This window comes from Calonectris borealis, chromosome 23 (assembly GCF_964195595.1).
Source record: "Calonectris borealis chromosome 23, bCalBor7.hap1.2, whole genome shotgun sequence".
Classification (NCBI taxonomy): domain Eukaryota; kingdom Metazoa; phylum Chordata; class Aves; order Procellariiformes; family Procellariidae; genus Calonectris; species Calonectris borealis.
In genome coordinates, this window is record NC_134334.1 from 6,472,885 (window position 1) to 6,485,954 (window position 13,070).

Genomic DNA, 13,070 nt, shown 5'->3' on the forward strand with positions numbered 1-13,070 from the left:
TCAAAGTTAATTTCAAGTTCAATTTCAAGATAAACTTCAAACCAAACCTCAAAAGAGCATTCTAATCAATTTCTACAGTTGCCACATCTCTTCTCATGTACCTAATTCTTGTGCAGGTAAAATGAGACTTCATACCTGGGATACCAGAGGAATATTTTCTTTCTGTCATCACAGAAGAAAATATTTCCCTCCTATCAAGGGAAGGAACTTTCATGGCAAATAATGGTATATACTAGAACAGCTCATGTTATGCAGAAGTTGGTATTCCACGTCACTTCTGTTTATTCTGTTTATGGTTTTTTACCTTTTTTGTTTGGTTGGGTTTTTTTTATTTTGTTTTAGACTCTCAATCAGATATCCAGCTCCACAAGATAGTGCTCCAGTCAACACTCAAGATAATTTCCCACCCACAGTTAACAGCAAATCCTCAAGAGTGAACGAATGCACATTCTCACAAAAGAAAAACACTTATTTCGTCTACTTACTTTCAGTACATTTTTCCACACAGGTGATTGCAGCTGGTATTCCTACTGCTCAGTCTTTTATCTGGTTGTTGGGTTATGAACACAATCGGTGGAGAACAGCACCAGAAGACACTGTTAGGCAAGCTTCAAAGCTACTGCACCTGGGGCACACATCCCCCAAGGGAGGGACCCATGCGTACAGGAAATCTCAAATAACTGAAGTTAAAGCTTTTGGGTCGTTGAGGGAGGAAGGGGAAAATGACACACATGTGCAGGTACGCACGTGCAGCTTGAGTGCTGAGATTCCGCAATCAGCCCCCACCTTGAAAAGAACAGTCTCAGACAAGTAGTTTTGAGGAGGTGGGAGTGACGTGGTTCAGTCTTGTCTGGTGGTATTTAGTGGGCCAAATATAGCACAGCTGTTTTTACCTGCACTCCTACATCGTGCTTGCCAAAATGCATAGTAGGCGAGTTATTTCCCTGCCAGGTTCCCCCTCCCTGTGGTTAACTCTTTGTGATTGGGTGATGCAGGCTGGATGCTGAAACTGGGATTCGTTTCCCTCCTGTTTTCCACCTTTGAAACATTCAACTCTTCCTATCTTTATGTTGCTGCTTTAGCTTTTCCTTTTGCTTCTGCAACTGCCACTGTTCCTTACCCTCTGGTAGTTATTTCCACCTCCTGGCAAGGCCACGAGGTCACGTCTGACCACTGTGCCTTCTAATTTCTTTGGCACCATGGCCAGTGGTAGAACACCTCATCTGTTGCTTCAGGAGCTGAAACATTAGGAATACTTCTGTCCCAGCCTTTCCCATACTCCTAGCTGGTTATTGTACCGAGCTTGCCAGGCAGATGCTTTTAAAAGCTAGTCGCTAGAAAATGATTACCAGACATAAACATTGAGTCATGGAACAGCTTAAGTTTGGCAAAGACCTCCAGAGGTCATCTAATTCAGCCAGCTACTGAACTTCATGCATACTGCATATATGCAGAAGGTCTGCGAGAGCCAGGGTGGTGTGCTTGCAAACTGTGAGCGATGAGTCCAGGTGAGTTGGAAGTGTTGAGCAGAGAAAGTGTACAGTATATACATCCAGCATCAGAAAGACATACATATGTAATTGGATTTGTTTAAAGGAAAACAATCGGAAAATTAAACCATCTCGCAACAGTCAAGGCAACTGTAAAACTAGCACGACTGCTCAGAAGGCAACCTACTGCAAACAGCTCAAGAAGTACCATCTTGTAACCACCATGCTGAACATGGGAGATGGGGTTGTCCCTGCATGAATTCATGTGCACCCAGGCGATTCTGGCAACTTTTGAAAGGAAAAGTGATGCCTTAGGTAGCAAAATATCAGGACTCGGTTGCTATAGTCAAGAAGAAAACATGAAAAACAATTGCCTGGGAACTTAGTAATGGCAGGACAATATTGCCCTCACTGCAGACTTGGCGGTCTTTTCTAACTGTCAGCAAATGACTTGCCATGTGCCCATTCTGCAGCAATCCGTACTGACTGTGGTAATACCATGCACAGCGTTGCTGTAGCAGGACAGCTCTGATCCCTTCACACTTGAATGGGAAAGGCAAAAATGTGCTAGAGAAGCCAAATGACAGGTACAAAGAGAAGACTGTGGTAGTGTGTCTAACAAGTAAACGAGCATACGAGCATACTTCAGGATGGTTGTCTCCTGTGATTCTGAACAGGTACCCTGCATATTTTGTTTTTCTTTTTCCAGGCTATGTTAAAAAGAAAGCATGTCCTAGGGACCCAGATGAAGACTGCATGAGATGTGGACCTGAACAATATGTGAATGAAGAATTCCAAAAGCCACGATGTGATGCTTGTGTATCATGCGCAAAAGGTTTGCTTTCCCTCACACATACTTCACACTTGTATTCTCTACATACCTCATGCTTATATTCTCTCTATATATTTTATTTACACTTTATTTATATTTTATTCATTTAGAATTTCCAGCAGCAAAATTATCCATCCTTGGTTACTGATTTGAAGAGCAGAATGCTACCTTGCACATAATCAGTATTGCTTCCTGTGTCACCTGGGACTGCCTAAAAATTCTCTCATCCAAAGATATCCAAATCTGATTTCTGCTTTCTGTCTTATATTACAAGCCATTGTCTATAGGCTTCTCCAATTATTCATGACTTAAGTTGCCATCACGAAGAGTGCCAGCAGCCTGTTCTGCTTCCTGAGCCTTTGAACTGATGTTGCTCATCTTTGGCCCCTGCTTTGCGTTTTCCTTGCAAGGTGATCCCTTGTTACCGCATCTGTTTTTTCCGCACAGAATCTGACCTTGTGGAGAAAGAGCCCTGCTCCTTCAATTCTAGCCGCGTGTGCGAGTGCCGGCCAGGCCTGTTCTGTCAAACCCCTGTTCAGAACACCTGCATGCGATGCCAGCAGCACACTGTTTGCAAGCCTGGTTTTGGAGTCAAAGTCAGAGGTAGGAATTCCTACCTGTCTAGCTTACCCTTCCTGATCTTGGCCGTAGGCCTGGACCTGATGCGTTTTGGTTGGTCGGTCCTCAGTCATTATTTTTATTCAGGCACCTCAAAAAATGATGTTACTTGTGAAGAGTGCCCTTCTGGGACCTTTTCTGATCAAAACTCCAGCACCGACATCTGCAAGCCCCACACGAAGTAAGTGCATAGTTCTTTAGAGTGACTAACTAATTAAAGTTCATAAAGGACGAAAAGGGACACCTGTCACTTCTGATGCAAAGTATACAAATTTATCTTAGAGGCAATGGGATGGCTTTGGGCCTATGTGCACAGTTTAGAAGGCCTGGAGGAAGGAAGGAAACCCTCTTGCCTCATTTTTAGTTTACCAAGTACGGTGGAATTATAGATGCGTGTGAGTATCAGGTTTGCATCTAGGTCAAGAATTAATGCCACAGGGGTGAGAAGAAGGTTAACGACTTTTTCACTGAAAGCAGTAAATGCAGGTGGTACCAAAATGACCGAAGGGACGTTTGTCACGTTGAAAAACTCTTGTCTTGTACCGTGGCAGTTCCCTCCAGCGCTGATACCCTGTTCTCTTTGGTTCCCTAGCTGTGCCGAGTTAAACAAAGTAGCACTAAGCGAAGGAAACGCCACACACGATCAGGTCTGCCTGGACCAATTGCCCGCCTACCTCACCCCAAGCACTTTGTCCATGAGATTCAGCAATGAAACAAATAACTCTGACCTGAGGAGGGTTGAGGGGAACCTGGTGACCGTTGCTAGTATCCTTTTCCGTGCCACAACAACTGAAAACCCCAGTTCAACTCCTGAGGAGAAAGCTCTGGCTGGCACTTTTCCTACCTCAGCCAAGGGGGAGACGACAATGGGAGGTAACAAAGATAAAGCATTTACTCTGTCTAGCATGTTTGATTTGGGTATATCTTTGGTAAATGCAATTTTTATGTGGGAGCTTCCTGCCAATCCCCTACGACTGGTGAAATGTCCGTGGTTCTGTGTCCAAACATAGATGTTCTGTGTTCCCCCTCTGCCTTTTCTTAGCCTTTCCTGTACTCCCTTTCCCTTTCTGTGCTGTAGGTCTAGTTCTTTGGGGAGTGGTTCTCTCTGTGATAGTGCTACTTGTGGGCATGCTGTTATTTTGGAAATGGAAGGTTTGTAAGAAGCGGATCCTCATCCTCAAAGGAAAGCGTGAGTTTTTAAAGCTGTAATACATAGCATGCTGTTTGATCTCCAAGTATATGTCAACTGGGAACTCAAATATCCCAAAATTTTGTGGAGGTCCCTGGGGAAGAGAATGTTTACTGCTGGAGGTGGGCCAGATGAGGGTTCCAGGCAAACTGTTCATGCAGCGTGTTGGAGAACATGAGAGAAAGATTGAAGCAGCTGTGAATTTATGGAGGAAGATGCTACAAGCTGGGTGGGGAACGGGTTATCAGTGGTTTCTTCTCTCAGTACAGACCCTAATATTAAATGATACCTGAAGTGTTTTGTGAGTATTTGTTGGTTCCTGGGGTAGGGTTGGACTTTGAGCATGAGAGGAAGAGTGATTTTTACTGATACTGGCTGTAGCTTTGCCTAGAGTTACCTGTGGGGTGTGCCTGCAGAACCACATTCCCTCTTTCATAGACAGCAGGATGTGCATGTTGTTGTACGTTAGTTGTAGACTTGTGGGTGTGGTAAAGCTGTTAGAGCCTATACGTTCCATGATGAGTTTTGCTAAATGAATGGTTTCTTTTACCAGCACATCTGCCTTCCGTCACTTCACACAAACCCGGGCTCAAATCTCAAGGTGAGTGACCGATGGACCAGGACTTGTAATCCATATGTCTAAAGAATAAGTGGATAGTTTAAATATGGAACTGTATTCTGTGGAATTTTAGTGCAAAACGTGGGACTTCTCCATCTCGAATACCCGCCGACTCGCGAGGCCGGCCCCGGCCCCGCTGCCCGTCCTGCGCGGGCAGGTGGCGCTGCGGGTGTGGCGGGCCGCTAGGTGGCGCCCTTTTCCCGCCGCACCTGACCGGTTGGGCGCCCTGTCAGAGCGGGGGAGCGGTGCTGGGAACACGCCCGGTTGTTTTCTGGGCGCTCAAATGTGGGAGACGTCTTCCAAAAAAAGTGGGTGTTAGCCATAGCAACCTGTACAGATCCCTTAGAGTACACACATTTTGCCCAATTAACTGATCCCCTCTCAGCACTTCCATTTCCATTTCCATCTTCCGTTGTGTTAGATTCTCCTACTCACCACACATCAGAGCTTTTTCTACTCATTTATTCAGGAATACGATTTAACACCTCTTGTGTGCAGCTTAATTTTCTCTAAATGGAATTTTTGCTTCCTCACTTGCCTTACACAATAGAAACTGTTACTGTGCAGCATTATAGAGCTGATGCATTGAAAATTAAGGTGGCTGCATGTCGGGGTCAAATTAAGTAGTAGGCCTGAGCCTGTCTATCTTCATGGTACTGCAGAAGGATGCTGTACACTCCCTCCTTCCCACCTCTCTTCTTTCCCCAGTGTTCCCTTCCTCCATCCTTGCATAAAATCCCATCCCCTTGATATTCATCTGACCACACGGTGAACTGATCCAACTTGTTAATCCAGTAGAAAGTTATTAACATTTTTTTAACTTTTTTTTTAATAAGCCTGTCTTCTGCTTATCTAGAAAGTTTGATCAGTTCATCATTTCATTAGATGAATACCAGTTGTGGTGTGGGGAGGGCAATAGGGATGGCCACAAAGGGCTTTGGGGAGAGCAGGACCTCACAGTCTTGGCAGCAACTTGTTGCTGGTTCACCTCAGCCATGTCATGTAAGTGTGCCCTCAGTGGTAAAGAAAGCATAATGCAGGTGGTTTGGGCAGTAGAGTAGTTTAGGACATGGCTAGGTGATATTTCAGGGCAAATATTAACATTCTTGTGATTGCTGTGAATTTGCTTCTGATAATTTTTCCTCTTTCCATTGCAGGTTCTGATCTAGTGAACAAATGTGCAGTAAGTGTGAACAATATTCCAAAATGGATCACTTTCCATTCCAATGTAAATAATGATATTTTTAAATGTCCTGTTAAAGAGTGCCAGCCTTTTTGTTTGGACTTTCCTCTACAATACGTGATCCTCTAGGTGCAGCTACTAGAACTTGCTACTTTCATGTCTTGGGCTATGTTTAATGTGGTGTTAAATAGTGTGATGCTGCCAATCTTGCTTATGAAGGGAGTATTTGGTTTGGTCGTATGCCATTCATGTTCCATTCTATGGGACAGGATCCAAAATCACAAGATGAACATGCCTTTTCTACCTTCTGGGAGAACTTTGTCTGTCAGTCCCATTTTATCTTACTGCTCCAGTCACACACAAAGTGGGATTTGTACTCTTCTTCTGTCTTCCTCTTTGTAGGATTTGGCATGACTGTAATACGGGTACACAGTGGGTATTGTTTGTCTGGAAGACGTTCCATCAGGACCAGCTTATGGTTTAACAGTATAGTTTGCAGATGAACAAGACAACTATCAGTCAATACGGTAACAACAAAATGCAGTTCCTCAGCTGCTGAAATCATCACAGCTCTGTTTGATTCCCCCACTTCCAGTGAAATTATAGCAACTTTCATCCTCTTGAGTCTTCTCAGTTTATTAGGCTTGTTATCTTTAAATGTCCGTATCTGCTAAAACACTCTTTAGATTGTTTCTTTTTTTAAAATCAGTTTGCTTTTAAATGTTGTACATCTGCACATGTACAAGATACTACTTATTCTAATAAATCTGGTTGCAATCAGCTATCATAATTTCAGTGTGTCATTGCTAATCCCTGAGTTGTGGGGAGCTTCCACCCTTGCTTTCATTACAGTCAGACATGAGCAAGAGTTTTAAACTGCACATTTCAAAATCTTACTATCTTTGGTTTTTTTCTTTTCCAACCTCGTGGAAACAGAAACAGAGAACCATCTAAACCATCAGAAATTTGTGATGCGGGACCTTTAGCCTCTCTCAGATTCTGGCTCCTCTTTTAAAGGACTGTTTGTAATTAATTCCTCACATAATAGCTAGTCTGAGCTTGTTTCTCCTACCTGAGGTTCTGCTGAGGCAATTCCATTCTGAAGTTCAACCAGTTCAACCTCTGGCTTGTTTTCTTCTTCCATAGGAGCGTGGTAGGTCTTTGCAAAGTCTAAGAGGAAGTTAAACCATATATTTTCAGTTTTGACTGTTTGACTCTCTCACCATATGACTACACATCTGTCCAGGTTTGTCCTCTGATACTTATCTCACAACTAAATATGAAAAATATCTTGTTAAAGTTCTTTCTGATCAAATCCTTTAAAATTCTTACCTCCAGCATCTATCTTTCTTATTGATATTATACTCTTTGCTGAAAAGTGCTACTGAGCCTCAGCCCCCCAGAATGCAGCTGCCACTATATTACAGGATAGCAGACTCTGCAACAGAGCATACAATATGAGAGTTGTGGCAAAAAGGTAAAATGACAAATAGGTGGATTTACAAAGGTTCATCGGCATCTAAATTGCAGACGAGGCAGTGGAATTTACCAAGGCATCCAGGCAGGTCCACGAAACTGGTTTTCAGTGGAAGTGAGGTACATTCTTGCAAACGTCATTGAAAATCTGTGAATTTAGCTTAGAAATGCTATTTTTAAATATGGCCTTAAGCGATGCAGGCACTTTGTTCAAAGAAACACTTCGGAATTTTTCATTCCCTGTGACAGCAGTGCTATGAAGTACATTATGTTATTCTGACTGCCACAGAAGGGTTCTGTAGACCTATTGCAATCTTCACAGTGTTGTTTTTACATTTACCCCACTTCTACTCTCCTCTTTGTATTGGCAGAAGATCATACTGACTACTAACAGTGGGCCAGAAGAAAAGGAGTTAATTGACAGAACCCTCCCTTTGGAAACCAACAACAACTTGGTCTGCAGCACAGAAAAAGCACATAGTCCTGATCTGAGTCTGACTGACGTGACACAGAGCAATGGAAATGCCCCAGATTGCCCTATCGATTCTCGAGTGAGAGACCACACAAATAATCGAATTGGTGAGTCTTGCTTTTTTTTTTTTCTTTCTTGCCTTTTCAATTTTTCAACCATGGGCACATAACGTCATTCTGAGATTATTAGTTGCAAAGTGTCCAAGCTGCAAAGTGTCCAAAGCTTCTAACAGAGATTGGGGCTGAATCTCCAGGACCTTTGACACACAAATTCTGGTATATCTATTCATTCAAATGTAATGCTTTCTTATTTTCACATTTGCCTGAGTCACTTATGAACGTGACAGAAAAACGCTTTGCTCTTCTTCCTCTTTTTCATTCCAGAAGATGTAAATTTGCAGAAGAAATATGAAATCCAAAGTATATCAGCTGGAAAATGATGCTGTCACACTTAATGAGTTGTACTTCACGTGTCTCAAGCTACCATTTTCTTCTCTTGGTTTCACAGTAATAGCTTGAAATGTGTCTCCCATATGTTCCCATAGTCTTTGACCATGGCACAATGTAGGAGATAAAGTCAGGCAAGGAAGCTTACTCACAGGGGCAGAATTGTTACCTGAGACACAGTCTGCATGAAACATTCTGGCAATGTTTCCAAACCCAATTTTGAGGGCATTTGAAGGGTTTTCTTTGATATTACTAGAGCTGTCCTTTCCTTTCTAAATGCCCTTTCTGTTTTTTCTGTGAGTGATGGACTTGGAATGAATGGAATGATTGGACTTACAATACCCAAATATCTCCAAGAAATTGTGAACAATAACCTACAGCGTTTGATCTGCAGCATCCTTCTGAATAAAATGTAGTGGTCCAAGCTGTAGCAAAGGCCTTATTTACCTTTTGTAAAGGAGTAGGGTCAACAAGTTGGACACAAGGTTCAAGACTATCCCAGAAAATTTTGTAGTTGATTCTCCACTGGAAAGAAACTCATTTCTTTGCTTGGTCCTAAGACCCCAGATAACTACCCAGAATTTCTGTACAGTGCTGATCCTTGCCCAAAGGCTGCTTTTAATGCAGGTATTGTTGCTTCTTGAAACAGCAGGAGCATAAAGCTTGGATTCTCCACATCTATCTTCCCCAGATCCCGGTTAATTGCTTCTTCTAACAGACCCTTGTGAATATCTTACTGCCTTTTCTAATTTGTCTTTCTCCTGTAGTCCTAGCTATAGCGCAGTGGCTTCATCACGTGGGAGCTAGATCTATTTGATCTAAAATGCCCAGAGTTCTTGACAGTGGTCCAAAACCAGACAGTGTAGTATAAAATGTGCAGGCCTTCTTTATCACTTAATATGTTCAGTGCTCTGATTTCAAACCTTATAAATAAAAAATGAAATAGACAACTCGTAATGTGTGAATTCCAAAAGCTTTAGTGGATTAGTGAATTCTGTGTTTTCATAGTGGTAGACTTGATCTGCATGCCTCTGATTAAAAAAAGAAGGGGGGCGGGGGAGAAAAACTGAGTACCAAGTAAAAATTTTGCATGAAAAGGAACCATCTCTAGGGTCAGCAGCGATTGTTAACTACGCTAAGCACTATTTTTTTCCTTCCTCAGAAAAAATATACATCATGAAGGCTGACACTGTTATTGTGGGGTCCATTTCAGAAGTGCCTAGTAAGAATTGTGCTGCTAGAGGATGTGAAAGTAATGTTGATGCCCAGGAAAACATGGAAGAGGAACTGGCAATGCACTATCCAGAGCAGGAAACAGAGTCTTTTCCAGGGAATGATGTAATGGTTCCTGTGGAAGAGGAGGGAAAGGAATTTCATCACCCCACCACTGCCACTGAAAAGTGATAACCCACTGAGAAGATGTGTGAATCATAGAATCATAGAATCATTCACATTGGAAAAGACCTCTAAGATCATCGAGTCCAACTGTCAACCCAACACCACCATGCCCACTAAACCATGTCCCTAAGCGCCTCATCTACACGTCTTTTAAATACTTTCAGGGATGGTGACTCCACCACTTCCCTGGGCAGCCTGTTCCAAGGCTTGACCACTCTTTCAGTAAAGAAATTTTTCCTTATGTCCAATCTAAACCTCCCTTGGCGCAACTTGAGGCCATTTCCTCTCGTCCTGTCGCTTGTTACTTGGGAGAAGAGACCAACCCTACCTCGCTACAACCTCCTTTCAGGTAGTTGTAGAGCGCGATGAGGTCTCCCCTCAGCCTCCTCTTCTCCAGACTAAACACCCCCAGTTCCCTCAGCCGCTCCCCATCAGACTTGTGCTCCAGGCCCTTCACCAGCTTCGTTGCCCTCCTCTGGACACGCTCCAGCACCTCAATGTCCTTCCTGGAGTGAGGGGCCCAAAACTGAACACAGGATTCGAGGTGCGGCCTCACCAGTGCCGAGTACAGGGGCACGATCACCTCCCTGCTCCTGCTGGCCATACTGGTTCTGATACAGGCCAGGATGCCGTTGGCCTTCTTGGCCACCTGGGCACACTGCCGGCTCATGTTCAGCCGGCTGTCAATCAGCACCCCCAGGTCCTTTTCCTCTGGGCAGCTTTCCAGCAACTCCTCTCCAAGCCTGTAGCGTTGCCTGGGGTTGTTGTGGCCGAAGTGCAGGACCCGGCACTTGGCCTTGTTGAACCTCATACAATTGGCCTCGGCCCATCGATCCAGCCTGTCCAGGTCCCTCTGCAGAGCCTTCCTACCCTCCAGCAGATCAACACTCCCGCCCAGCTTGCTGTCATCTGCAAACTGACTGAGGGAGCACTCGATCCCCTCGTCCAGATCGTTGATGAAGGGATTGAACAGGACTGGCCCCAGTACTGAGCCCTGGTGAACACCGCTCGTGACCGGCCGCCAACTGGATTTAACTCCGTTCACCACAACTCTCTGGGCTCGGCCGTCCAGCCAGTTTTTTACCCCGCGAAGAGTGTACCTGTCTAGGCCGTGAGCCGCCAGCTTCTCTAAGAGAATCCTGTGGGAGACAGCTACAGAAGCATCCAGAGTGACACTAAGCCTGAATCTATGACGAGGGAGGTAAACACATAGTGCCTTAGGTTTTCTGAAAACTCATGTAACACACTGAAACACATTCAAACAAGGAGTGCTAGAACATATTTCATCTAACAAATGAGAGGATCATCCAAACCGTTGGCCTTCATAGCTGACATCAAATATTTCTCTTTTCCTCTCTCTCCCAGTATCATGCTGGAAACAAGTTTGAATCAAAGCTACAAAATTCAGAGGACATCTGAATGCCTCAAGTTTCACAGCTTGCTTTCTCTGCATGAAGGAACGGATTGAAAACTATGTCTGATTACTTCTATTAGCTATGAAAATTCTGGCCAGAATTCCGAGTTAAGCTTGAGACCAGCCATGTTTCATATGTTGTTTCTATTCCAGTATTACCACTTCTTCCAATTTTGTCATATATTTTGCAACATCTGGTATTTTTCTTAAGGCCTCAACTCTTGAATAAAAGTAATGACAATTTCAGTTTTCCCTAACACAACAGAACTCTTAAGTTTGTGGACTTCATGTTTCTTGAGGAAATAGGAGCAAAAGGTGTCTCACAGGCTCAGAAAACAGAAGACAAATAAAACTAATTTAAGTCCACTATACTTTAGGCCATTCTTTCTAATTTTTGAAGCCTGATTCATGTTTTTTGACTGGTTCAAATCATTAGTAAGTGTACAAAATGGCCTCTTCTGATGGAAGCCAAACTGGCTGAACATTTGGATGTTGGATGAACTATGGGTTTAGCCCAGTGTGGAGTCTGTGAAAAGGGAAAAGAAGAAAATAAACTAGTTTTCTACAAAAACAAAGGACTGAAAAGCAGGCACAGCAGTTATTTCCTATAACATTATCAATATCTGCTTGTTTTAGAATTGCTCATAATCATCAGGATGACACTGATTTGCATATCTATTCTTTAAAAAAAATCTATTTTGTGGTCAACTGGCTTGTGTTATGCTATTTCTCAATCTTTCATGCAGCTTGTTTGAGAACTGTAAGTGTAATAGTGCTGACTATGTTTTTGCACGGGACAATGGAAAATGAGCAAGATGACAAAGTGTACCTTAATCGTCAAAAAAAAGGAACCACAAAAACAATTACTTGCTTTGTAGTTTTACCCTGGACAGACTACCGTAATAACAGCTGTGCAACTTCAGCATCTTTTGTCTTAAAACGTACAAAAGGAACATAAGGGCATGAAAAACACCTTCTTGGGCCAGACTAGCGGTAAGAGCCCAACATTTTATTTCTGAGTCGCAGTAAGAGGTGTTATTTAGGAAGAGCACGTAAGCCTGGTTAATATTTGCTGTTTGCATTCCTTATAGTTCTGCAGCATCAGCTGCAATTGGATTAAGGATGTCAAAGAGTTGTCCCACCCTTAGTATTCACTCATTTTGTCATTAATTTTTCTTCTTTTTTTTAAATTTCCTGGTACAATCTGCCTCCATAAGCACCTGTGGCAACAGGTTACAGATAGTTACTATTCACTGTGTAAACAAGTACTTTTACCACTTTTAAATTGACCTCTTACTTATTTCAGTGAGTGCCACTAGTTCTTGTATTACAGAATTTAGTGCAATACTGAATTGCTTTTACAATTCTTGATTGTATCCTCCTCAGCCTCCAAGCTGAGTTCCCATCTTTTTATATTTCTCATGTAAGTTAGAGAAGTTCCACTGCCTTGGTCATTTTAGTTGACCTCTTCTGCATCTTTTCTAACTTCACTACATTCTTCTGGACATCTGGAGGCCAGAACCATGCACTGCACTGAAGAAGAGGGGTGGGCCAAGGTTTTAAATCATGGCAAAATGATTCTTTCCATTTTGTTCTCAATACCTCTCTAGATGATGCCCACCATTTTGTTTGCTCTTTTTTGGCTGCCCCTGCACACTACGCAGATGATTTCAGAGAGCCATCGAGGATGACTCCAAGATCGCTTTTCTGAGTGATAGCTGCCAGATGCCAATTCCACACCATGTATGCCTGGTTCAGATTATTTTTCCCTAAATGTATCGCCTTGTGTTTATCTATGTAGAAGCTCATTTGCCACCTTTTTATGACTCCTTCTGGCTTTATTTGCCTTCTGTATGTCATGTAACCACCTGGGGAAGTTTAGTATTGCCTTCACTGTGTGAGTGCTCTTTTCTCCAGATCATTGATGAAGATA

At 43.0% G+C, this 13,070-nt stretch overlaps 1 protein-coding gene across 1 annotated transcript in view; it reads left to right on the top strand.

The window, feature by feature from the left end:
- TNFRSF8 (TNF receptor superfamily member 8) overlaps positions 1–10,034 on the top strand; it is a 33,732-nt gene extending 23,698 nt beyond the window's left edge. Inside the window, exons 5-13 of the mRNA XM_075172526.1 lie at positions 2,200–2,325; positions 2,770–2,925; positions 3,028–3,121; positions 3,533–3,813; positions 4,019–4,129; positions 4,683–4,730; positions 5,906–5,931; positions 7,779–7,986; positions 9,488–10,034. Of these exons, the coding sequence (XP_075028627.1) occupies positions 2,200–2,325; positions 2,770–2,925; positions 3,028–3,121; positions 3,533–3,813; positions 4,019–4,129; positions 4,683–4,730; positions 5,906–5,931; positions 7,779–7,986; positions 9,488–9,729 (1,292 nt within the window). The 3' untranslated portion in view covers positions 9,730–10,034. The remainder of the gene's footprint in view (positions 1–2,199; positions 2,326–2,769; positions 2,926–3,027; positions 3,122–3,532; positions 3,814–4,018; positions 4,130–4,682; positions 4,731–5,905; positions 5,932–7,778; positions 7,987–9,487) is intronic.
- The last annotated feature ends 3,036 nt before the right edge of the window (positions 10,035–13,070 follow it).